Below are 27,572 nucleotides of genomic sequence, written 5' to 3'. Positions count from 1 at the left end.
CCTGACTTCTGTAGAAGCACAGCCTGTTCTAGGTGGCCTTCAGCTTCAGCCCCAATTAATGACGAATTCTTCTGGCTGCACTCCTCTGGCTCGAGCAGGACAGTAGCAGTGTGAAAATACAGGCAGCTACACCAACACTCACAGGCTCCTGTGCTGTGGAGTCACTCAGCTGATTCTTGCACTGCAAAATCCTTCTAAAAAATATCTTGGGTGGTTCTGCAATTACTTCTCCCAGCAGTGGGACAAACTGATGTGGAACAGACCAGAGAGACAGTATTAAAGCAAGAGCACAAGAAGATTCCATTCACAGCTTCCTTGGGGAAGGAGAATACAGAACACAGAATTAATCCTTGTTCTGATGTTTAAATATTTTTCAGCTCTTTCAATTTAACCATCCAAAATAAACTCCCTGAAATCTCCCTAAAGTCTCTTTCCCCTTCCCTTATATGCAGTGTCCTTACAGGACTTTTAAGAGGGAAGCTTAACTTGCATGTTTCCCTGCTGCTGCTGTTTTTGGAGAAAGCAAGATGTGGAATGGTGGGAAGAAGGAATTAAGGGAAGAAGAAATGCAACAAAACACAACTGGTGACCAATGCCAAGTCTCCCTTAGAAGCTTGTCACAAAAACATATAGATAGATTAGATAGATAGACAGATTATAGATATAGATAGATGATAGGTAGACAGACAGATAGTATTTTTCCATCTAGGAGTGGTTTGCAACAATGCATAAAACCAGGCCACACTTACTGCAGTGTAGCTGTCACAAATTGTTACAAATGAGGACAGTACTACACCTCTTTACACTCCTCTGCCCTAATTGAAGCATCTGCATCCATCCTCAGATGTCTGAATATGCAGTCCAGACACTGGACGAGCATTTTTTCTGCAAGTTTGGATGCTGTTTGTGTATCACAACTCCAAAAGCTGATCTTAATCACTGATTATCTGTAATAAATTTATGTGTACAGTCAAATGAAGAATGCTTAGAAAGCCAAAACTGCGACCTGTAATTAGGGAAAACCAAAGATGCTCTGAGCATTGCATTTTTCTGTTACATTACCAAAATAATCTCTATAGGGTAGGAGAAAATCTTTTATTGCAAAGCTGTACCATTAGGCAGAATAAATGCTCCTATTGGAACTCTCTTAAAAAAGAAAAGTAATTTTTTGATGAATAAATTTGTTCAATAAATTTAAACCCAACAACCACAAGAACAGGTTATCAGAAGTGGGAATTAGATAAGAGGCAGGTAGAAATGAAATCCCAAATACAGCTACACTTTAACTGTATTTAACATAGTATCTCAGTCCAGTAGTTTATTTTCTACCCCACCTTCAGTACTTAGATTTCTAAATCACTACAGCAATTTAATAAAAAAGCAAGTTTGACTATCTGAAACTAAAGGCTGATTTTACCAGACCACTGTATAGACAAAATACAGATGACAGTATTTAGAAAGCTGGATACTTATGACCACACACAGAAATTGAATTCAAAACTGAGTTTATACCAATTGTTTTTATTAGATATCAGCAGTTTACAAATTTGAATTAAGAAAATTACAGAACAGAATTAACTTGAATTAATTCTTCGTTGGAAAGTTTTTTCTTTAAGGTCATAATAATTTTTATGCAGGATGTCATCAGCAATAAATTCTAGACTGTCTAAAACACAGCCCCACTATTTCCTTACTCAATAATTGATAATTTATCAAAAATCTAAGATCATGCTAAACATTTTTAACAACTATTTAATTAGATACTCTATTAGGCCCTTAGTATATTTCAAGTTTATTTTTTTTTCAATTTTTACACAATACAGAATTTTTAAAAGCACTTAAGGATTCTATATTGCAAATTTTTTTGTAACTTTCGAAACTAGGAATAAATACACTGTTCCCACAACAAGGTGAAATCCACTATTCAGCAATACCACATTTTGACTTCTCCACACTTCACATCTAAGCACAAAACCTTCTAGCTGGAATACTGTTTTAAACCACTAATTCCCCACCATTTTAATGCACATCAATTTATGACTTCAAGAGCTTTTACTTCCTGGCAACACAGGTTTAATTTAAATGTATATTTTGCTACAGTCTACTAAACACCACCACCTCTCCTTCCTGCCTCACAGACAGAGCCAGTAATACAATAAAGCTCCCAGCTTATCTAACAATAAGGCTGCTAAGAAATAAAGACTGGAAAGGAAGAAAAAAGAAAAAGTATATGCAATGTAACAAGTTGCTGCAAGATTTCTGCTCTGTTATGATGAAATAGCACAAAGAAAAGGCTGAGTCAGAAATCTGCACTAAGGAACAGGTAAAAACATCATCAGTCTTAAGGCAACCTTCATTTGAATCAGCAGTGATTACTTGTGTGCCTGAAGAGAAATCCTTCTTTAGCTGCAGTTAGGAACCATATCGATCCTAGAAAAGCAAAAACAAATACCAAACCAGATATGAGTGGGTTTTCCATGGAAAGAAATCAGTTCTATTTCCATTTGTGCAATAAATAGCAGCTGAAGTCTTGAAGACTTTCAGAAAATTGACCAGTGCTTCCAAGAACTGGAGTTTGGGGTACAATTCCAGGATAATCAGCCTGATTTTCAAACATTTGAGAGCTCCCAATGACCTCATACAGGAATTGCCAAGTGACTGGAGCACAAAACATGCTGCACACTGAGGCCAGGATGGCTTATTTCGTGCAGAACCATGGATCAAAGGTAAACTAAAGAGCCAACACAAGAGTTGGGCTGGATGATCACTGCAGATCTCTCCCACCCAAACTATTCCATTCTGAGTTAGGAATTGTGATGAGTTTAAAATAGAGTGACAACAAATAACTTTCATGATGGGATTTTTTGTTTTAATTGTAAGAAAAGAGATATCCTAATGAAGGTGAGCTACCAGATACAGATTTATTTTCTAAATTATAAAGATTTACTGTCTACTTTGAGAGATCTACAGAGCTCAAAACCAAATGCATTCTTTTCTCCCTAAAGATAATTCAGTGGCAGGATCCATGGTACTAAATCCTTACAGAAAGGCTTTAACTGATTGTTAATAGATTGTGACATTTTTACTCACCTGTATAGATGTCATGACTCCATTAGCAAGGACAGAAAGTTTCCCAGCAACAGATTTCACTCCTTGTTTAAACTGAGCTATATCAGGAGCTGAAGACAAGACATTGGTAATATTGTAGCTTCCTAAAAGAAGAACACACATACAGAGGAAACAGAATTCTATATTAAAATAAACCTTTTTTTTTTTTTGCTCCCCAAAGTACAATGTATGACTAGGAGCACTAGACAGAGATCTCAATGTCTTAAATGCATCTTCCTTTGGATTGTTTTCAGGTTTTCATAATTCCACACAAGAGTGTCAACCTCTACACTCTGCATTCCCAGCAAAGCAATCATGTTTAGATAGTAGATGCCTTATTCTGTACTTCAAGAATGTGACAATGGTGTTTTGTATCCTCAACAGCTGTCATCCCCTTGCAATTTAAAGATGAATGCACTTCAGAGGTGCATTCAGAGGTGAAGTGATGAACTCTATTTGTGTGTATGCAGAGGGATGACTTCCATGCTGTATAAACACATACATTTTGCATTACATTTGAGGCTTGGAAAAATCCACAGAAATTACAGCAAATATAAACAAATTAGGTTTTAAAGCTCCAGAACAATGCTGGCAATCCAGCCTTCCTTAAAATTTGGACAGAGTTAGCTCTGCTGTTATTATGGAAAGTGCAGGTCTAAAGCTAACAGAAATCAAAGATAATTCATTAACTACTCTAATTGTACTCTAAACTAACTGCATGCTAAGTATTAACACACTAACAATTACTATCATCCACTCATTGGTGAAAATAATTACTGGCATGCCTTAGTATCAAACATGGGATGCTGTCAAAGGCACAAAGCCAAGTAAACCAGAATCACAGAACAGTGATCACAGAGTCAACTACAGAAAGGCCTGGGCTGGAAAGAACCTCAAAGATCATCTCATTCCAACCCCCTGCCACAGGCAGGGACACCTCCCACTATCCCAAGATGTTCCAAGCCCCAGCCAACCTGGCCTTGGACACTTGCAGAGATCCAGGGGCAGCCACAGCTTCTCTGTGCCAAGGCCTCCCCACCCTCACAGGGAACAATTTTTCCACAATATCCAACCTAAACCTCCCCTCTGTCAGTTTAAATCCATCCCCCTTGTCCTGTCACTCCAGGCTCTTGTCAAGGTTTCTCTCTCCATCTTTCCCGTGGGCTCCCTTCAGGCACTGCAAGGCCACAGTGAGGTCACCCCAAAGATCTTGGGAATAAATGGGGCTCCAGGGAGTAACCATCCCAAACCAGACATTTTCCAAATGGAGGCTCCTTTTAATCTTTTCAACAGGGGTGGAGGAGGAAGAGAGAGAAGGAGAGGGAACCTGTAGCTCCTCTGTACTGGGAAGTTAAAGGCACTGCCTCCTTAGCAGGCTGAGACAGACAATCCTGGATATAATTTGTTTTACCTCAGATAAGAGGATGGTTTGTAGCACAGATTACTTGTCTCATTACTTCTCTCAGAGAACTTCCCACTTCAATCCTTTAACCCAGAATGGTTTTATAGTATTATAGATGCTCTTTATCTTCAAGAGTTCCCTCAGAACAGCCCTATTTCTGAGCTGTAATTTTGACTTACTTATGATCTGTTCCACTCATCAAATGCTTAAGGCATTTCTGTTACTAAGATCATTCATAGAAATAAAATCTGCAGATATAAATAACCTGAGAACCTCCAACCACTTCTCAGCCACAAGAATTCCCTCATCATTTGCTGGCTAAGTTTGGTTGGTCTGAGAAAGTTCATGTAAACAAGGCAGGAAACCATCTTTCCTCGTGGTTTCCTTCCAAATCAGCACCTCCAAGTCAAGCCACTTGACTTTTATAAGCATCAGCTTTGAAATAATGCAAAAAGGCCTTTTCTTGCAGCACCCTCTTTGGTTAAAAACCTCTCTACAGCATTCTGTACACTGTTCTACCCTGACACCTCATCAGTGCTCATAAAAACAACCTTAGAGCAAAGGATGTTTTATCCTGGCAAGGACCCCAGAACTGCAGTGGTGGTTTGGTTGACAACGTCCTGATCACATTTATTTTATGGAACTAATGATAGTATGGGCATTAATCCCACACCAGACAAACTGTCAGTTCAGTAGCATTTCTCCAAGAAGGGCCATCCCTCAGTTTTTGGGGTGAGGAGTGTAGCAGAGACATGCAAGAAAGGAAGTTTCTGCGCATTTGAAATAGTGTGAATTTATAACACCATGTTGCAAATGCTTTTTCAAGTGGTAAAAGCACCTTACTGTGATTTCTGCTTGATATCTTCTTCCCTCCTTAATTATTTTTTTCACATTTCAAATTCCTAAGCCCCACTTTTACTTAAGCAATCAGTAACAGGAGTTACTTCTCTGCTAGTCAGTGTATTCAAACTTGCTTTCAGGGGACCAAAACTAAACAGTCAGTTTAGTTTTTGGGTTTTTCCTTCCTACTTTTCCAAAGTAAAATCAGATGCTGCACACTATTTTTCCAGCCTATTTGAATAATTACTCACAGATTTCAAGTTCTTCAGTAACTCTTTCCAATTTCTTCAAAAGTTAAGGAATCAAAGTCAACTGATTAAGCCTCTACAATGGTCCAGCATTTGCCATCTTTTCCATTGCACATTATTGCACAATCCAAGAAGTGTTGGAAAGAAAATATGAGACATTTTCAATACCCTAAGGGGCTTCTTTTCACTCAATCTAATCTTCCTCCCTTCTGATTTGATGAACTACACTCTCCCATGTGAGTTGCTCCAAAAAATCTTTGAAACAGACAATACAAGTGAAGATCTTCCTTAATAATTCTGCAAGGCCAGAGGTAGAAGCCAATATCCCACTGAATGGATATGCCATGCAACAGATTACATGGGAATTTTAAGTCCACCAACATTTTATTAATGATTTTCTCTAGATCCAGTATTATGATGACAGCTAATGAGCTCCTTATGTTACCTCATTGGAAAATAATACCATTTTCCTTTGATAAATGTTATTTACAAAATAAATAATAAATGTTTGCAAATTTGTTATCTGCAAAATAAAATGTTATTTGTAACACAGTCCCAGAATAAAATACTGAACTTACAGAATTAAAAATAGAGAACTTGAAATTCAAGGGGTTAATTTTTAAACAATGACTACACCTGCCATGCCTATTTGAGCTGTTAGTATTTTGCTTGCAGAACACAGTGATGACTGTGATTAGAAGCAGAGCCAGGGCCTGCATCCCTCACATGCTCCAGTTTCTCACTCTGTTTGATATGTACCCATTGATTGTTTTCTCTGGTCTTCAAACAAGTCAGCTGAACTTATGGATGTGCTTCCAGAAAGCCTTTCTAGCCGAGCCCTTGCTTCATACTGGAAAAGAATTGAGAATAAAAAGGATTTTATCAGCTTGCTGTCACCTTTTGAGGTCATGTCAGATAATCTAAGAGACTACAGACATTTAGAACTGAAGTGGACCATACTGAAAGTTGTGCCCATTTCAGTTTTCACACCACTTTGTGAAAACTGAGTTTGCCACCACCTCGTTTCTGATTTACCCAAGAGGCACATTTATCATTGCAACTCCAAAGGTCCCACTAGCTGTTAGTTACCCTACAACTGCTGGAAAACTGTGCAACCATTAAAAACACCAGCTAAAAAATGTGAAACCAAGGGGAAAGCACTGCAATTAACATCCTGCTGACCCTCCCAACCACATGACATTTTTAACTCAACTTTTTCCAAGTTCCCTGCACACATTAATTATATTTTTCATTAGTATTTACACTGTTATTTTTTCATTAAAAATCTGTATCTTGCCTCCAAAATGCAGCACAATACTAATCTCTTTGTTCTAGGCTGATTCAACTCCATGCAATTCACTGCACAATTTCTTTAAAATTTCTTTAGATTTACAACATTAACAATGTTTTCATGTAACAAATCCATAGCAGGAAGATGTTTCAGCAGTGCTTTGTTGGCATCAGTTTGGGTATCTAGAACAAATTAGGCCTGATTCTATCAAAAATCAGGATTGCTAAATCATAGTCTACCACTTCTATCATGAAAGAAGAATGATGGAGGTACAGTCTTACATGCAATTGCAATTCCTTAAAATTAAGTTATAAATTATCTGAAATTTCTACATTTCTATCAAACAAATAATCAAGGGGACATAAATCTATAAGCCTACTAATTCTGCCAATTTTAACTATTTATTGCCTTCTCTCTTACACAAATACCATTTTTATAGCCAAGGAATATTTTAACATTTAAAAATACTTATCACTGTTTCCTACTTACATCAGCCTGATCTTGCCTTCCAAAGAACATGTCTGATGAAATGGCTTTGACATTGCCAAATTTTTTCTGTGCCTCATCTGCGTTTGCAGAAGGTTCATATTCCGGCTTACGCCGGGATGCAGGCCTGGAGGGAAAATAAACTGCATCAGGGAGAGAAACCTCCTCCCCATTGTGGCAGAATGAAAGGAATCAGACAGCAACTACTCAAGTGCTCAAACTGCATCGTACAGGTAAATGAAAAATATGAAGAAGAGAAGCAGAAAACACCAAGCATATAACCACCCCCCCCCCCCGCCCCCATTCTTACATCTTCTACTTGGTTACAAAGATAGAAATACAGTTGTCGTAGAGAAAAGATATTTTTTATTATCACAATCAGACCTGTTGTTTGTATCTCTAGTCCTCCTCAGAACTGAGCACCCCAAATTTTCATTCATTTGTTAACAAGGTTTCCTTTGATTCATCACACAATAAACAAAGCAGGTATGAGCTCAGAACAGGGCAAATATTTGAGTTTCTCCCCATATCTTTTGTCTACTTCCTCTTTTGCCGGAAGTGTTTGGGAATTACCTCCACTACATGCACTGAACAGCTCTGAGCACAACAGACAGTGCTTAAAATGTAAGGAAGAAATTCAGCTTACAAAAGAAATTCAGATCCCTTGACTGCTGATGCAAATTGCTGATGCAAGTTCTGGCCAAATTCTCCTACTATAGACTGAAGAAAATCCTGCTACTATGACCAGGACTCAAATCACATTAAAACTTGGGCTTTCTGGAAAAATATCAGTTTGGTTTTCTTGGTGTACCTGTCTGAAAATCCTGTGCTTTTTGAAGTTAACAATATATCAATGTCTTTACTATTATTTTCTTTCTTCCAAAAAGCATCTGAATTGTCATCCCATTTAGAAAAAGTGCTGCTCCTCAGATCTGAAGAATCACAGTACCTAGAATAAAGCAAAGAAAAACCTATTGAAAAGTCAGAACTTTGTTATTTATTGAAAAGTGTGAAGATATTTGTTGTTAGATAATGACTTGTAAATGTTCACTAGCAAGTATGTTTTCACCCAAATTTCAATTATCAGTGAGTAATTTGGATTTCACAATACTGCTTTAGAAGCTTTGTACCATTGAATCCAATGACTCAGAACAGGCAGGAAAGCCTTTATTTCTGGTTCTGTATTTTTTTTAATCCAAATATTAACAACTTGTGAGTTTTGCCACACATTTTATTAAAATTAAATGCTATAAACATGTTTATTGAAGGTGAGTCTGAATTTAATAAGGTAATCTTATCTTGCACATCAAAACCATGAGGAAAACACTAAATAAAGAAAACAGAAAAAATTGAAGCATGTTTGTAAATTCTGGTACATGATTTGATTTTTTTCCCTTTTGATTACCTACACATACCTCAGTATACGTGGAAAGCATTTGAAAAAAAATAAATTACCAAAACCTATTAAAATGCCAAAGACTAAGATTTTGTGCTTGAAGAAATTTACTTGAGGTTTGGCTATGACTAGGATGGGGAGAAAGATGATCAAAACCACAGAGGGACAGGAGAATGGAACTATTCAGTAGAACAAGATGGGATATTAAAGTCTGCACCTGCATCTTGTGAAACACACTCTTAAAAAAGAAAATTCTCCATGTTTGTACTATGAATAGTCAGGCCACAATTTTTGCAGTTTATGAGAAATGTGACCCCTGCAGCAGCAAAATCTCATCACTGAGCATCGAAAATATGAGGGACAGATTTGGAATGAACTTCTAAAAAAGCAGGAGCCTCTCTCCTGACAGAGAAAAAGAAACCACAATTTTATAAATTCCATTATAACAAACAATCAAGGTGCTTTATGGATTTGAAGTTTCCAGTCTCACATTGGCCACCAAAACCATGGTATTGGGCAGGGGCTGCATGAGCTGATTTAGGTTAAAGTGTTTATTTTCTCCAACCTTTCCTCTCAGATTTTTGTAGCTTTCCAAAAATACTTCTTCAGTATTTGGGGTGGGTGAGAGAAAAAAAATGGCATTTAACAGAAAATAAAATTTTGTGACATAATAAAGATTTTACTAACTGTAGCAAAACATCAAAATTCAGGATCTTTAGAGGCCTCAATTTTATGTCTAAACCTTGAGACCTTTAGCTTGCTTAATTAACTTATCAACACTCTACTATCCAGTATAATTATTTTGCTTTTGAGCATATACTAAGATGATGCTAAAGTTACTTTGCCTCTATTTCAAAGTTACAGCTTGAAATAAAGCATAACAATACCCTTTAAGAAGTCCAAATCTGACTGTTATTTCTTTAAAGAGAATTAACTTGTGTACCAACTCCAATTAGATCCTCCCAGCTCCAACCAGAACAAGAGTGGGGAACAGCCAGGTTACAATTTATCCTCTAATCATTGAACCACAACACATTAAAAGGCTCCTCCATAATTCATCCTTTGCCTGCTGGTAGCTGATGAATAATTTGAGAGCAGTAAGAGGTCTTTTCAGGGAACAAACAAGGCAAGCACTGAAATGTTGTTTTATTTTACAAGACTGCTGCCACTTTCCTTGGACGCACGTGTGTATTTCTGTTGCAGTGACTGCACTACAAAATAGTGACACAAAAGACTTTGTGCTTTTATTTGCCTGTCTACAAGCAATTAGGTACAATTTCTCATGCTGCTGTGACACAGATCCAATAAAGGCAGTTTATGAAAGCAACACCTCTCAGTCCAGAAACAGCTGGTTCATTGCAATTACTGCCTGAAAGATTTAATTATTTTTCTTCTCCCAAGAGCAATATTTTATAGTGTGCATTGCATTCATCCTCTGATAACAAATGTTTCAATTATTTTTCGCTTACATTTTATGTTCAGATACATAAAAGTCTCTGAAATAGGACTGCAGACATCCACACAACACACCCAGCACAATACCTCAAAAAGACTGAAGTTTGTGCATTTGGCATGCAGAGAATGATGCAACTGTCGTACATCTAATAACAGACTTCAATGCTTATTTAATTTGAAGGCAACAGCACAAGAAAGAAAAAAAAAAAGGAATGAACACAAGTCATTCTGACAAAAAGTTCAGTGGATTTGGAATACAGCAAATAAAAGTTTATATGGCAACTGTCTGTGCAAGCAGAGACAAGACTCTGGACAGGATAAAATCTACAAACACATAGATCAGACCACTTTTCCAACAAAGCTAGCTCCCCTCCTTCACAAACCCATCTGTCACAGAGGGAAAGCCAACTTTTCCACCACTCTTCTGATTCAGATCTCCCCTGAAAACATGCTGGGTGTGTACACAACATCAAACTGCTTTCATCTCAGCTTTCCAAAACACTGTGCATATTATTATGGAACTTGCATACACTTCTGGGCCCATCAGAATCCAAAGCTTACAGAATACCTGGAGCTAGAAGAGAAGAAAGAGTCTTCCACATCATCCACGTACTTCTTCGGTTTCACAATTGCAGGAGTTTCCTGCTCTATTGTCTGCATCTCGGAGGCCACTGAGTGAGAAATGCCACTGGGGACAGGAAGAAAACAAACATGTAAAGAGATGACAAAACTCACACCCTAAAAGAAAAAAAAAAAAAAAAAAAAGAACTCAAAGCCCAAATCTAGTTTCTGAAGCCTGCTGAGAAACCCAAGCTATACAAACATTTAAGGAAAGAGGAATTAAAATAAAGGAAACTCTTGGAAAACTGTTGTTCTCTCAAGCAGGGAAAGGACTTCTGGACACAAAATCCATTCTGGCATCTGGAAAACACAATCTAAGTTGACCTCTGTGTGGCAGGTTAGAACTTAAATCTATCAGAAGTTTCCCTTTGACAGAGAAAAGATTTTTTGCTGATATTACTCAAGTCTCCATAACATGCTCTAGTCCATAATAATTTCTTCATTTCCTGAGTAAAATGAGGGATAAGTGCATAAAACCACAGAGTATTTCAGTTTCCAGAACTTCACATACCTCCTGTTGCTGCCCAATCCCATGCCAAGCCTCTCCAGTTCCGTTTTCTTCTTACGAGAGAGGTTTAAGGTTTCTTCTCTTGCTTTAATATCGAGATCTCTGTAGGCCAACCTTAAAGATGATACACTGGAAAAAACACAGTTACCAGAGAAATGTCCAATTCTACACTGAATTATCAGCCCAGGAATATTAGCAGAAAATTAATAATATTTATTGTAGCACTGTATTTTCTAATGTCTTCCCTTAAGGCACATCTGGGCCCAGCTAGGTCTCTATCCCTTACCTCTAAACTATCTTAGTATTTTCCAGTCACATCAGTGCAGCAGAGCCTGAGGTTTTTCATCTTGATTACAGAATTGCAGGAATACTGCTTAAATGTAATTTGTTGGGACAAAAGGGATACATTTTTTATTGCTTTTAACGAGCAACTCGGCAATACTTTAATCCATAAGTCTCAACTGGCACGAAATACAAATGAACTATCACAAGAAAGTCAAATGAAATTTTGGATGCTGCTGGTAGACAGGTTGCAAAGCAGAAAGGAATAACTGGTAACATCTACCAGCACTGTATGCAGCAAAATTAGCAGCCCTCCTCAGGAAATCTATTTTATGAACATAAAAATCTTATTTGCTGTTGATTAAAACAAATGGGAATACTGATCAAGTCTGTAGATGTAATTTCAGCTATCTATTCTTGTCAGTGCACAGCAAAAGGAAATTGTGTAAGAATTTAAAATCACATTTGTCTTAGAACTCTTTCTCCTTACAAATATTAAACTACAAAAAAATCACTTACACTCCTTGCCACATAACAAAGTCATATTGAATTAAGTTATTAAAGCTTATTATGCAAGCTTTTAAAATTAAATCCACCACTCAAATTATTTGGAAGAAATGCAATTTTAGCAGAGTTCACCCTTCCCTTCATTTTGGTATCCACCAAACTGATAATCTCAGGGAAATACAGTTCTCTGGCCTCCACTGGGACTGGATCCATAAACTCAGTGTATGTGCATCCCTCATGTTTACAAGCATTTTTAGAGGGTTTAGTTTATTGCAGAAGAGTTACAGCACTTTTAGTAAAAGTTGGCTTGAATCTTTAGATTTATACATTTCTGACACAAAACCCAAGATACTGCTCGGGACTTTCTTCCAAACTAAATTATACAGTCAAAGGCAATATTGATAAAGAATAATAGAGGTTTGTTTTTTTTTTATTATTATTATTTAGTTGTTACTTTAGAGTCTCTCCACTGGTAGTTTTTGGCAAACACCATGAACCCAGATGTTGTGCTTAAAACACATCAAATGATCCCCTTGTGATTGGCACTTTTTACACAACTAAAACATTAATTTCTGCAAAGACAACATAAAAGTGAGCAAATGGAATGGGGAAGAGTTTATAGACCAAAATCCTTGATATCATGAGCAAAAAGTGATCCTGTAATTATGTAACAATTCAGAAAACTTCCTAAAAGGCTATAGGATGGATTCTCTAGCATCTGACAGGATGCCAAGCTCTGTAACAGCAAAAGTGTACAATGACCAACTATTTAGTAATATGATTTTGATGGCAACTAATATTAAAAACCAAAAGCACATAGGAGAAGAATCAGGAACAGCACCCTCTGAGCTTTAGGGCTGAGTATCTATTAATTAAGGTTGACCAATCTAAGATTGGTCCAGATTTAAGACCTCAGACAGAATTATTCAAAGGGTTTTGGTAAAAGTGAAGGCAGTTCCAGTATAAATCACCTGAAAATCAGGCAATTTGAGACAAACTTCCCCTGGTCTTACCCAGTAAATACAAGCTGATAATTCCCCATGCTCTTAGAAAGACTGCTTTCAATAGTACTGAGCTCCCTACACCAAACCAAAATAAACTAGGTAATTAGCATGAAATGAAAAGAATTTAAGAGCCAAGAGTCTTCTTAATACTTAATTTTCTATAGTAGCCCATAAACTGTATATATATATATATATATATATATATATATATATATATATATATTTATTTATTAGCCAAAAAAAGGCACAGAGGGAATTACTGCTTGGCTTATCTTAACCATGTCTGTTTGGGCATTTTTTTGAAGAACAGAAGTTTTATTTGCATATGCTAATCTATGGTAGTATTTAAATTAGCTCATTAAATTAGGCTTAATGGTTTACCATTGTATAATTAATTCATACTTACAGTGGCTCTTCCTTCTCAGTTTTCTTACTACTGTGAAGATCCTCTTGTTCCTTCATTTTATCTACAGCTTGCGCTTGTTTTTCAATCTCATTAAAGCTTTGGCTGCTCACTTTTTGGGCTCCCAAACCACCCTTTTTGGCACCAAGCTGGAATTATTAAAAAAGAAAAAAACCAAAAGCCCCAATATTAAAACTGAGACAACCACCTCAGCTGACTCAACAGCCAGATGTGAAAGAAACAGCAAACACTACATCCTGTCTGGGAGCAGTCCTTGCAGACAGCAAGGACAATTTGGAGCAGAGAAAATACTTTCCTTATTATGGACTTCAAGTTCCTCACCTGCAAAACTGCAGCGACAGTAAAATTCACAATGCATTTATCTTCACCTTTTATTGGTTTTAAAGCCTTCATGTAAAAGCTCCAGGCCATGCACACACAGATCACAAACTGTACCTGCACCTGTCAACCCAGTTCGGTTCTCACTGGAAGGGAACAGATCTGCACAAACCATTCAGAATAAAAAATTTCTCTTGGGTAATAGGGTCTTCTAGGGGGAACACAAAATCATGGGATTTAATCTAAATTTTCTGATCCAATAAACCTTCAAAATCTTCTGTCCTACAGTGGCCCAGACTTAAATGGAATGAGTCCCTGTAACAAGCTGTCACCCTGACAGCCCATGATTAGGGTGGCTCTAGGGTGACTATTAGGGCTGTTTTTTGAGTTGCAACAGCCACACATTCAAAACTTGAGCTGCCTTCCTCAGTTTTCCTGTGCCTTGAACCATCATTCAGAGCCACTAAACTCTCTTCCTGCCTTTTTACAGAGACTAGATGCTAACAAAGTGCTAAGACCCCATGCAGAAGCAAGTCTGTAAACTAGCTTTAAACTATTTTAAATTACCTATAATATAGTTAAAAATACTCATTGTTTACATACACTTACCCCCTTCTTAGCTTGATTTGGCTTCTTTTTTATGAAGGTGGTATTCTCTGCAAGGATTAAATGTACATTAGTTAACATACAATTTTTATTAATTCCAGAACTGCAAAAGGAAATTTCTGTAACATCAACCTCAAAACAGATTTTGCTATTTATTTTCATGCCTTTCTACAGTGGAAGGGTTGAAATACTAAACCAGACTATGTAACAGAGCTGTGGATATCTCCAAGAAAATGTGGGGAGCTACCTTTGATTGGCATCTCTTGAAAATATGCAGTAAGAATTACAGCTCAGTTGTCTGCTGCAGATTCCTGCTAGTTAACAGAACAGGAAAGCAGGACTTGCTCTTCTGAATCAGACTTGGGTTCCCCTCTACCTCATATAACTTCCAAGATAAGTTTTTTCCAGTCTAGAAAGGCACTGGCTGTGTTCAAACACACCAGTGACACATATAAAACATACCTGCATCACTAAAACATCACAAGCATTATAAACAGCTCCTACTGTCATATTATCAATTGCTCCTACAGCACCCTCCTGGATGCCTGTGCACACAGAAAAACTACTCTGAGCTGAAATTTGTGTGGAAAGGGGCATAAACAGAACAGAAATTCTTCCCTTTAGACAGAACTTGTGATGTCAAAACCAATCAGGAAAAGCACTTGCTTTAGGAGAATGTGCTAAAGATACAAATGAGAAAAGCAGGAAGTGCATCCAGTGAAATCTTTTGTAGTCTCCAGCTCTGAGATAACTAAACCCAAATAAAAACAGTGATGAAGACCATACCTGCCTAAAGAACTGAAAGAGACCCAGACAGCATTTACTCTATGCTGCTGAGAATCAACACTTTGTTTTCAGAAGCAGAACAAGCAGGACAAGCCTCACAGTGACAAATCACTGAGGTATTTTATTCTACTTCCATCAGCTTTTTTTCCTTACTCACAGTATGCCAAACTGCTCAGTGTTAACTGGTCACTGAAGATACTGCACTATCAACACACGATCTTTCCAATCCAAGATTTTATGTTCACACTTCTGAAAAGGGAGCAAAATCTATTTCCACAGCTCTTCCTAGGCAGACATTCTCTGTCCAAAGGGATGTTTGGGTTCCCTGCACTTGCTGCTCTCTTCTGCTGCTTGCACTCATTACCTAATGCAGGCTGTGGGGACGTGCTAAGGCCATCAACACTTGGTCCATGTTCTGATCCTAAAAGATAAGCAATAACAAGAGTAAGAATATCAGGAGGCTCTTTAGAATGAAGTACTAGCACTGTACTCAGGTTGTAGCCTGGTAGAGACCCCATAATGTGGTATTTCCATCACAGCTTTCCCAGTCACTAAAAGGGCAGCAGGCACCCCGAATTCTTGTGTTATAAAGCATGTTTAGGTTATTTAACTATTAAAGCAGGGTAAAAAGAGACTAAACTAAGAGAATATCAGAAAATGCAACTTATTGTTAACAAAGAATCAGTCATACCTTCACAGGATTCTGGAATGTTTTCTGAAGTTTTCTGCTGGAGAGAAACAGGTTCTGGTAACATCCATTCTGTATCATTTGCCTTGGAAAAAAACAGATAGAATCAAAAGTGCACAGAAAATAGAATATACCAAATAAATAGGAGCACTTAGCTAAAGACTTCCTAAGCATCACTCATTTATTAATACTGAATTCTTATGATTACAGCTGTTAGGATTAAAACCTGTACAGATAAGGGTAGCTATTAGAATTACAAGAAATGCCTACCTTTATAAAAAACAAGATGGTTTCAATCCATTCCTGAGCACTTTTATAATTCTGCTCTCAAGAATTCTGTTTACCATCAAAACCAGTAATATGCATTTTAACTGTGCTATAGATTTATTTATTGTATTCTGGATGATTTATTTACATATCATCACCACATCTTCGCCCCACTAGAAGCTCTTGCACTTCACAAATGTGTTTTTTACACATTTTTGATTGTGAGCAGTCCTCCCAACATTCCTGGTGCATCCTCCCACTCCCTTCAAACACATCCGCCCTCAAAAGGCAGGTTTGTGACCAGGTCCCAAAAAATGTTGTAAGAACTGTTACACTTTGCTGTCTGAAAACCCAAGGTACCACACAGTACATTTATATCAGAGCACTCCCAAGGAAGAAATCCTAGCTCCAAGTGGAATTGTTGTGTCTACAAAAAAAAAAAAATAGATTTTCATTCCATATTTAGCTACTATTTGGGTCATTTAAAATTATCATCTTAGGAAGTGTTTCACATCCAGGAAGAATTCTGAGACTCACAGAAAGAAAAGCAGATAAGTATTAACTCCCTGACTTACCTTTTCTCTATAAAGTTTTCTTTCAGAGTTTAATCTTCACCATAGAGCTCAAAGTCAACCAAAGTGTTTAGAAAGCAAGCAAGAATTAGACAGGTGATTTGTACCTTGGTAGAAGCATGGGATGCAAAAAAATCTTCCTCCTCTTTGTTCTGAGGTGATGCTGGTGCCATTCCACACCCATCTATCCACAGCTGAAATCAAAGGACATAATTTTACAGGCTAATTGCATGAATGTATTCTTTTTCAATGCATTAATCTTAAAACTACTCTTTTTTGTTTTCAGAATTTAAAAGTATTGATTTTTTTTTTCTTGTCCATATTTTTCCCTTACAATTTTATCGGGTGTTCAGTAGATGACATTCCTTTTTTTATTGAATTCAGACATATTTCATGTGCTCCTGGTGGATCAGCCAAGAGCTTTGAGCTAAGCCAGATCTCAGGGCTGGGGTCTCCAGAGTGCCCCAGGACAGGACTCCAACCTGTGACCTGCACTTCAAGATCACTCACAGGCAAATCTTTTATCACTGCTCTTCCTACTCCATGCAGGAATAATGACATCGTCACAAAGGACAGTGAAGGTACGAGTTCACTTCACCATTCAGCAATCAGCTCTATCACTAAGTCAGAAAAGGAATGTTTTAACATGTGACAGAGGAGGGGATGGTTGGTACCAAATGCAATTATCTGAACAATTTACTTCAGTAATTTAAATAACACATAATTACTTTAGTTTGTAGTGCACAGCTAAAAGTATTTACTAAATATTTAGTGAATTTTAAAAATATTTAATATCAAACTACTGGATGGAATCTGTAATTGAAGCAAGATAATCACAGTTCCTCAAAGAGTCATTTGGGGAACTTGCCATAAACTTAGATACACACATTATATTGTACTTACTTGAACACATTTTACATCTTAATCTGTTTATGAAATCAAAAGAAATGTTCTCTGAACTTCACGATGTGAATTCTATTTTCCATAGTATGAATAATTAAGATTATAATTATCTATTAAATTTCATGCTGTTTGATGCATAGATAAAAGAATCAACCCTTCTTGCTTTTAATTTCCACTCATCTCATCAATTTCAAATGAACTAGTCACAAACTTTAACAACCTGAATTAAACAATCGAAACATGTTTTCTGTGTACCAAGAAAAGAACTGTTGTCAAACTCATTTAACACTTCAGACATCAATTCTGGATACTTTGCTACACTCCTGTCAGCAACCTAACAATGTTTTGACAGCTTGCATGAACTGCCTCAGCATTTCTGATGGAGAACAGAAAGTTCTACACAACTTGTTAATTTCCCAGATATTATTTTTTTAAGGAAAAAATACCAAAAATTACTTAATTTACCTGTTCAAAACAAATCCCATTTAAATCACACACAGACTGTAGTTAATTCCATTACTTTTTCATTCCATTAATTTTTCATGCTGTACTCCTTCAGACATTCGATTTCAGACAAGCAAAAATAAAACTACTACATGGTTCATGGAGAAACGGCCATTTTATTTGAAGACTGATTATCTTTTGTATTACTGATTAGAAATTTAAAGTGACTTCAGAGGGAAAGAAGGGGAAGTTTATCAGGAATCTCCAGGCCTCAGGACACACACTACTCACATCAGTCCCATGCTTTCTCGTGGCCTGTGTTGCAAGAGATTTGATCTTCTCCTTGTAGAGCTGAGCAGCACGACTGTTGTACTTGGCATTGGTGTCATTGGTTGTGCACCCATGTTGGTGGAAAAAAGCAGACTGGGAAGCAGAACACAAAAAATGCTGTGAAGAACAGGCTTAAAAGCTAATGATACTTGACACAAAAACATATTGCAATGAAGCAAATTGCTCCTCTGCTTAAATCTAATCTTTTAAATTATGGAGTCTAAGTAATCTGCAAAGTACAGAGGAAACTCCACTCAGGTGACTTCTTTACATGTAAATAAAACAGAAAAAGAAACCCCAATACATCAGTGTGATGCTTTAAGAGCATATACAAATGCAAGCTTCCATTACATACAAAAACTCCTTGTTCTGGAATTAAGTGATTAAGAGGAAAGAAGAGGTAAAATCGATTGCCAGTAGCTGTGCTCCACAGGACATTCCTAAAATTCTACAAGGCACTGCTTGGATTCATCTCTCAGGCTGGGGAGATCAATGTATGTTCAATAGTATCAAAATGAGTCTTCATAAAAATGAAAGAGGTGTCTATGCTCATATCTATGTTTGCATGTTTACAGACTTGTGTATTTATATAGAATTAATAAATCAGAGTGGCTTCTTAGAAACCCTAATTCCAATTACCACAGAGATTTGATCTGAAAGCACAAGGAACTAAGGACACTAGCTATCTGAAACACAGCAGGGAAGCTCAGGACTGCTGTTATCCAGGATTCAGCATCAGCAGGCAATTACAGAACACAGAAGATTGATGTTAATCTAGCAAGGCTTCTAGCCAGTAGTTAGTAAAACTAAAATTTAGTATTTAACTGGAACCAAAAGGGAATGTTTTTTTAGTGCCATTAAAAGAAAAGCATTAATTTTACTTCAAATGTCCAGACAATTTACCAATCTGTTGTTTCAAGTTTCAAGTATTAATCTTCCGAAGGAATCCAAACCAGACCATTGAGAATTTAAGGTATTTGTATACTGCACCTCTTGGTACAATGTATGACAGGAAACAGTGACATCCAAGAAGGAAGACAAAATCCCACAAAATTAAACAATTAAAGTTTTGTTATTTTGCTGCTAATAGGCCTTCTAAGACTAACAGAAGACTTTTTCAGACTTTGCCATCTCTTCTTTCCAACTGCCTCAAACCCTTTACATAGCAGAATTGGCATAATTTAATCAAGGCTTTTAAGCATTTGGCTAAAAAAGAAACTATTCTTAACAATGAAATCTCTCTCTTCTCATTAGTCAAAAGTGTGATTTTTATGTACTAAGTGGCATAACAGAAACTTGATGAGGACATTCATATAACAGCAGTACTAACATAGAAAAGAATAACTTAGCAAGGACAGGCAGAAGAAAAAGAGGGAGAAGACACTATGTAACCATTCAGATCTGTAAGCCTGAAACAGTGACTTGCTGCATGCCAAATTCAAAGAAAAATACCTGACTGGAAAATATAGAAGTAGAAGATAAATAACAAAGACCCTGAACTCAGCATTTTTGTATGTAAAAAGGAAAAAAAATAGAAAAACCCTAAAGACTTAAGATGTCTTTAGATGTCTAAGACTTAATGCTAAAACTGTCAAGGGAAACACTATGGAAAGCAAGCTTGGGTGAAGCTTCCTGAAGAAACAATACTCAGAACCAAGCACAAATGAAAAAATATAAGGGATAAGCATTCAGCAGAAATTGCTTTCGGAAGTTGCATGTTCCCAACTGGGTGGGCCAACTTAAGGAACCACTCTGAGTTATTTGTGGAAAAAGCTGGGAAAGGATTGAAAAAGAGCTTACAAAAAACAAAAAGGGAGATTGAGAACAAGACAGCTGTCAACAAAACTCCAATTGACAAACAAATTGTGTAAGTACATAAAGAAATCAAGTTGAAAGTAACAGCCAATGTGAATTGGCCCAAACCATGACACTGCTAGACCCCCTCCAACAATGCAGCATGTCTTATCTTCAGTGCTAACTTAAGTGAACTAGGGTGACTTTTGGCAGTTCCAGGGGTCTTGGCATGGTTTTTCATGAGCCATGGAAGGAATGATGGTCATAGGAAGGGGCCGTAAGCTTGCTTTACAAGCCATCATTGAGCAGTTGTCCAAATTAGACATGTACTGACAAGGAATCTGATCTGGGCTTTGCAGTGATTTTCATCACTGTCTTCTAAGAAAAAACCAAAACATTTTCAGACTATAGCAAAATGGAGAAGGCACAAGGATGGAGGATGAAATCAGAATCAAGAGGAATTCTTTAAAGATGGGGAGGTGGGGGCAGGGGAATGCGGTAAGAAAGAAAAAGGACTGGAAAAATAAAAATAATCCAAGGAAGAGAGGCAGTAAGGATAGACAACATTTTCCAAGCCTACCAAGCTTCAGTGTGCAAAGTAAACACTCAGGAATACGTACAGCATTTGCATTTCCTCCAACCTGCATGCATCTCAGCTGGAACCAGGACCAATTGGAATCCAGTTCTGTTGACCTAAACACAAAGAAATGTTTTTACTGTCACCACCAAAGCCATTTTAAATAATTCTGTTTCTGTTTTTTTGTCAAGTGTTTCTCTCCCCACCTGTTTTATTTTTGTAATCTGTAGTTATTTATCAAACCCCAAAAGGCCCTGAGTCAGCTCACCTGGAATAGGACCAGCTCAGGGTGCAGATTTACTGCACCAGCTTGAGCACTTCCCAAGTACCAGAACCACAGAATAGTTTGGCTTGGAAGGGCAGAACTCAGGTGCCACAGCAATGAGCTGCTTCAGGAAGCAAAGCTTGCAAACAGAACACAATTCCCAAGAAGCTATCTGATATAGCAAAGTCAACACAACCAGAAGCTGAAGGAAGAATGGGTTTCCTCTCTGAGCAGGTCTGTGAACAAACAAGACTATTAAAGGGTGAATTTTACTGTCAAAACACACCAATACTTACCGAATGAAACTCAAGTGAACGCCAAGGGACCGGTGGGTCCCTGAGCAATCGATACAGAGAAACACTCCATAGGTGATGCTTGCCCAGCTGGGGTTCTTTGCTCCACAGTCAAAACACACCTTAAAGCAAGCAAAGAAACATCAGTAACAGAACTTGAGCATAAACAGGCCTTAGACTTTTATTACAGGTCAATGTAACACTCCTACAGTGATCCAACTTTGTGAACTCATTCTTACAGCGTTTGACATGACAACTCCAAGTATCCTAATTTTAGATATTTAAAGAGGAGTTACACAATCTGCCCACACAACTACAGCCTCTCCATTTCCAAAAATAACCACTGTACACAGGTTGAGAAATCAGGTCACAGAACCCACATCAGCCTAGTTCAAATACACGTTTAACACAGCACTTCCAGCACTGCTGGAATAGGAAAGTGGTTAAGAAATATTTCCCCAAAGGCAGGCTCTCCTCATGCTGCACCTTTGAGTCCCCAGAAGGTTATCAGCAGAACAAATGCCATCATTATTTAGTTTCCTGTATTAAAACCTTGACCCTCAGGGAAAGCCATGGCAAGCCAGCTGTGTGAAGGCCTCTGAGCACTGCTTATCCAGACAGCCTCTGCAGATATTGGCATGATTCATCACACACTGATTGCCACATCAGCCTTTCCACGGTCTGTGCCACGCTGGTTAAAAAGCAACCAGGTCCACAATTACTGCATGGACAAGCCCAGGAATTTCCTACTCCCTGCCACCACGTTGAACATCTAACACTCAGCCAAAACAGCAAGAGCTGTGTCCATGTGTGTCTCACACACTCTGCAGGTCAGCAGACCACAACTTTCAAGTCCTTTTTCAGCTATTCTGAGTTTTGTGCTTCTTCAACCAAGGAAAGCCAGAAACGGAAAAAAATTTTCTGATACAAGTAAATTATCAAACGCAAGGAGCACAACAACTTTAAACAGAAACAGCTATTCTGAGTTAATTCCATGTGTACACATCTATTCCTGCACAACAGGACTTTATCTGATCAATGCTTTTTCAGAGACTGCACAGAAGTATTCTTACAATAAAAGCATCTGCCCAGGGGCACCTAATAAGAAATAACTCCACAGAGAAATACTGTTACACACAAATTGACAGCATTCCAATTTGCAACTTTATCCTTTAACATCTTCTTATAAACTTAATGCATCCTCAGATAGCAGAAGTTCTAGCTATATGTAGATATAAAAAATAAGTTTATTCCAGGACAGGTGGGAATATATGGAACATCATAAGAAGACCAGAGCTTCCAGCACCTCCTTGCCAAGCGGAACAAGAAAATAAAAATAAAATTAAGAAGTCTTCTTACCAGAAACTCCCTCTAGAAACCTGGATAGAGATTTTTGTCTCTATTTTTTTTGCACATACACAGTCAAACAAGCCCTGAGTCTGTGCTCAAGTCATGTCACCCATCATCCATCCACATTCATTTCAACTACATGCCCAGGAGCAGTTTGAGGCTAAACACCTCAGTTTAATGTGGGTCTATTCAGCTTGGGCAGTCCAAATTTATCAGGCACAAGCACAGCTCACCAGCAGATCCAGCATTAACTCATCAACAACTGAACACTTTACGGATGAGCTTCAGTTAGGTAATGCCTGGTAAGACACACAGAAACCATGGAGATCATAGCTCCTGCACGTGCAAGTCCTGCCTTTCCCTCTCAACAGGGACCTAACACCTACTAATGTTATTTCCATGTCCCATTCCTGTCCATGGAAATGGGGCATTCACTGGCATCCAGCAGCAATGAGAGCAACATAGAATGGGTGACAACAGGAGGGGTTAGAGGGAGTCCCTGAAACAAGCTCAGGTGGAAGAATGGCACAGAAGGGGTGGGGGAAAAAGAAGAATGAGTAAGACTTCATGTATGCCATATTCTAAGAAAACACACAGCCTAAGTAGCCAGAACTTGTTTTGGTTTTTTTTCCCAAATTCTTTGAAACAGCTCCTTAAAAATCATGAGACTCATCTTTCTCTTAAGTTGACTATTTCCAGGCTTTTTCTTACAAGGCCAAAGGAGGATGGGGACAACAAAAAATAAGAAGATTTTGCTTGAAACCAAAGCCAAGAGAGCAACCCTGGTCTCACTTCTGATACAGGAGAGCAAACCTGACTTACAGCTGGAAATCTCATGGAAATTCCCTGGAGTACAAATGGGAAACAAGAATCTGGAGTGGGTGGTTAAAAAAAACACCCATGTTTTTAAAAGTTCAGTCATAAACATAACTGAAGATTCTCTTCTTTTCCCTTTTCTATCCTCCAATTAGGAGCACTTTGTAATTTCAACATCTTAAAGTCAATTGCATCACCTTGGAGTTGGCTGCCACAGCTCAGTATCTTCACTCACACAGGAGTCCCTACCAGACACCTGTGGAGATTATTCACAGGCATAAAAATGTACCTTTCAGGACTGAGATGCAAGCAGGAACTTCCAATCTTCTTCTGAAAGCAAAGGAGGAGATGCTATTTCCATCAATGTTATGCAACAGAAACAGATGCATGTTTCACTAACATTTAGACTAATTTTACTTAGTTTTCTCAATTTTTAAAGTGGTTCCCACTAGATAAATATTAAGAAGAATCAGGGGGAAGAAATTAAAATCAATTTCCAAGCCACCCTATGAAATTGTTTCCATTTTAAAACCGAACAAATTGCAAGTTTTGTACAGATTTAGGTGCAACTAAAGTATGGACTAAATAAATTTGAAGGTTATGCTTAAATAATCTAGTGCTTTCAAAATACACTTGCATGCTTTTTGTTTATTTTGTGTTGAAACACTTCACCCTGTAGATTCAGTAAGAGTCACTTTAGAAAAAAAAACAGCCAAAGACCTAACTGAGATGTTTGCTCTTGAGCAAACACAGAGATTTGGGTATAATCCACAGCAAACAGTTAATAAATCATAAAACATCCACCTTGCGTAAAGCACCTACATTAACAAAAAAATAAATAAAATATTTACTTTGGCTATGGAAATGCAGTCATAAATAGCTGATAGAAATGCTATTTTTGGCACAAGCAGAAGAGGTGAGTGGGTTCAGCAAGAGCATTTATCCCCAAGGTCAGGGTTCCATGGAGACTTCCAGCCTTTACATTTTGAACCTCCCCTGGAGTTGGGGCTCCAGCCCCAGGGCAGATCCATACCTGGTTTGTGGATCCAGCTGCCTGAACACTGATCTGGTTGGAACTCAGGAGGCAGTGCCACACTCAGCCACGGGGATCTAAACCCCAGCAGCTCCACTGAGTCACCAGCCACTGTCCCCAGGTAAGTTCTCCTTCTCTTGCATCAGCACTACTCACTCCGGCAGCTGATCCCACTGGGAAGCAGCTCTGCACTTGGACTCGGAGCAAAGGTAGGGCCAACTCACAGCACAGCCACCTGGCCAGGAATGCCACCAGCAGGGAGGGAGCTGCAGTGCTGGCCACGGGAAGGCAAGAGGATTGCCCGTCTTGGAAGTGTCATCGTCTCAAAATGACTTCAGAGACACAAGATAGTGGAGTCCATCCTGGGGTAAAACCCAACACAAACACCAACCACACCCAAACACACACTGTAATAACAAAACTCAGCTACTGATAAACCACCAGCAGAACATGCACACTGGGAGCCCAAGCAGACAGGATGAAAGAAAGAAATGAAAAAGCATTTTCAGAGGAACGTATCTAAAAGATCTGACAGAAATAGACTTTCAGCTCATCCTTGAGTGTGCAAGTCTTCAAAGGGCTCGAGCTGTAGAACTCAAACACTCAAGTTAACAATATGAAGTAGCTTAAGGACTATGAACATTTTTATGGGTACAAAATACATCCTATTTAATAACTGTAACATGTTTGTTAAGTCATCAGGTAGCTGATCAACAGTCTGCTGCCATCAGGCAGCTTTACATTATGTAACACCAAAATACACCAAGAACTCAAAACCTCATCATAAACAGAACTAACATTAAATTACAGATGTTAATTTCAAAATAATTATTAAAACATCACTTTCAACACACTCTAACCCACATATTAAACTGCACATTTATTTAAATGAGAATTATTTTCCTAAGCTCAAGTGCACTAAGAACTACTGCAGAGCACCCAGAACAGTGTAAATGCACATGCCTGCCTAGACCAGGCAGTTCTTCCCAAACTCTACCCATAAACTGCACAGCTAAAGCAAATTACTAAACTTTTAATCCAGAACCCTTTTCAATATTTGCATTTCCCTTGTCTTTCTTTCCCCCCACCCCCCTCCAAAAAAAAGAGACTTACAAATAAAAGGAGCAGACAGACTGCTTAAGAACATAACAGAAAGGAAACACAAACATGAGAGGAGAAACTGATGGAAAAAACAACTTTTACTTCAGGAGAAGGGTCAGACAGGTGGGAGTGGGAGAGCTGTGAGATCTAAGCTGCTGTTTTCCACTCTCCCTTTCTGCCTTCTTAGGTCACCCAGACCCAGACCGGGCACCAGAGCACTGTTTTCAAGTTGTGTCTGAGCCACTTTGCCACTGGCCCACGGTGAGTGGCAGCAAACATTGTGCTACTATTGCTATGTAAACACTGAATTTCTGTGTGACATCTGACATGGGGAGACAGATACACCTGAGCAACCACAGGTACCACATCCACCTGATTAAATCTACACCGCAACAAGGAGTCCGGCACAGGGGAACTGCTCGAGGCACTCCATGCTCAGCAGGCAGGGGCAGTACTTTCTAGTTCTCCTGTGATCCCAATATAAAAAAAAGCACCAAATTAGCCCTAAACTACTCAATTTCCAGGCAGAGTGCCAGTGAATTTCAGGAGCTTGTAAGAGATCTCTCACCCCCGTCACAGGGACTAGGACCTTTCTTTGATAAACTTTTTACCCCACTGCAAAGGCAAGTTTTAAGAATATTTTTGTTAGAAACTGCGTGCTCACCTCTGAGCTCCGCTTTGAGAAACCAGACCTGTACAGTCCTAATGCACTGTGTTCAGAGAGTGGAAGTCAGTTTTGGACCAGAGACAGACATCCGGATTCCTATTCCCAGAAAACAAACCTAACGTGTTCCTTCATAATGCCAATCCGAAGTTTCCTGGTGGGTGTATATTTCACCTGTGTTCTCAGCGTACATCGCAAAGCCAACACAAACAAGCAGCACCGAGCAGCTGAAGGCACTTGTGGCCAGCCACCATTCCCAGCCCAGCGGGCACTGCAGAACCACCTTGACACCACGGGAAAACCCACCTGAGCCCGGGACGAGCCCAACGAGAGTAAAACCAACAAACTTCTATCACTGCAGAAGTGGCTGTGCCACTTCACTGGATAATAAAAACAGGGAAAAAAAAAAACCCCAAAAAAACAACAACAACAACAAAAAAAACCAAACAAACAAACAAAAAAAAAACCCACAAAATAAACACACACTTAACTTTAGGTCGTTTAGGTTGCATCTGGTTGGGAACTTGCTCTTACGCCCAGCTGAGCTGACCTGAGGCAGCCGGTGGGCGCCGCACATCTCTCCCCAGGCGCTCATCCCTTCGGGACGCGGGATGCCGGCCGGGGGGACGGGGGGCAGGCAGGGAAGAACTCCCCGCTCCCGGGACAGCCATCCCGAGGGCCCAGCGGGCCTTTCCCTACTGTCCCGGCTGCGGGCCCCGCGCCTCCCCGCCCCGCCGGCTGTGCGACGTGTCACCGCGGCGGAGCGCTGCCCGCCCGCCGGCCCGGCCCCTTACCTTGTTGGTGGGCACGGAGCGGAGCCGCTTGAAGATGGCGGCGATGTCCTGCTTGCTGGGCTCGCACATGGCGCCGGGAACGCCGGCAGGGCCGCCGGGGGAACCGCGGGAGAGAAGGGCCGGGGCTGCCGAGGCTGCCGGGGCTGCCCGCGCCGCCGCTCCCGGGACGCTCCGCCCGCCGCTGCCCGGCCAGCCCCGCGCCCGGCGCCGAGGGGCGGCGCGGCCCCGCCCGGTTGCCGCGGAGACGGGAGCGGAGCGGGGCGGCCCCGGGGTGCGCGGGGGGCTGGCGGGAGTGGGAACCCGCGGGCACCGCTTTGCCCGGCGCCGTCACGGGAACACTGGGCCTGGAAGGGACCGTGGAGAGGAGCGAGCCCAGCCTCTGGACGCTCGCACCGCCTC

The 27,572-nt window shown here is 39.3% G+C and overlaps 1 protein-coding gene across 2 annotated transcripts; it reads right to left on the bottom strand.

Annotated features, from left to right (window-relative positions):
* Nucleotides 1–1,501: 1,501 nt before the first annotated feature.
* Nucleotides 1,502–27,343, bottom strand: ARFGAP3 (ARF GTPase activating protein 3). 2 transcript variants are annotated; one of them, XM_021546063.1, is made up of 16 exons: nt 27,174–27,343; nt 21,419–21,537; nt 20,901–20,973; nt 18,448–18,579; nt 16,917–17,003; nt 15,974–16,055; nt 15,647–15,703; nt 14,500–14,546; nt 13,555–13,700; nt 11,359–11,484; nt 10,795–10,914; nt 8,187–8,324; nt 7,379–7,502; nt 6,358–6,448; nt 3,091–3,212; nt 1,502–2,430 (listed from the first exon to the last, which is right to left on the bottom strand). In XM_021546063.1, the coding sequence occupies exons 1-16, from the start codon at nt 27,240–27,242 to the stop codon at nt 2,413–2,415; spliced, it is 1,551 nt and encodes a 516-aa protein (XP_021401738.1). In that variant the 5' UTR covers nt 27,243–27,343; the 3' UTR covers nt 1,502–2,412. The 2 variants fall into 2 exon arrangements, with proteins under 2 accessions (XP_021401738.1, XP_021401739.1); XM_021546064.1 differs by having other exon boundaries at nt 3,091–3,179.
* Nucleotides 27,344–27,572: the final 229 nt, after the last annotated feature.

This window comes from Lonchura striata, chromosome 5 (assembly GCF_046129695.1).
Source record: "Lonchura striata isolate bLonStr1 chromosome 5, bLonStr1.mat, whole genome shotgun sequence".
Taxonomy (NCBI): domain Eukaryota; kingdom Metazoa; phylum Chordata; class Aves; order Passeriformes; family Estrildidae; genus Lonchura; species Lonchura striata.
The sequence above is the reverse complement of the archived record's forward strand: the minus strand, read 5'-3'. Positions and strand labels throughout refer to the sequence as shown.

What these genes read in the sequence shown, in the direction of transcription:
- ARFGAP3 (XM_021546063.1), bottom strand. Translation starts at nt 27,242, where the DNA reads ATGTGCGAGCCCAGCAAGCAGGACATCGCCGCCATCTTCAAGCGGCTC. An exon ending in CATCCCATGCTTCTACCAAG is followed by an intron (nt 16,056 to 16,916) that starts GTACAAATCACC and finishes TTTTTTTCCAAG; the next exon opens with GCAAATGATACAGAATGGAT. An exon ending in GTCCCCACAGCCTGCATTAG is followed by an intron (nt 14,547 to 15,646) that starts GTAATGAGTGCA and finishes TAATCCTTGCAG; the next exon opens with AGAATACCACCTTCATAAAA.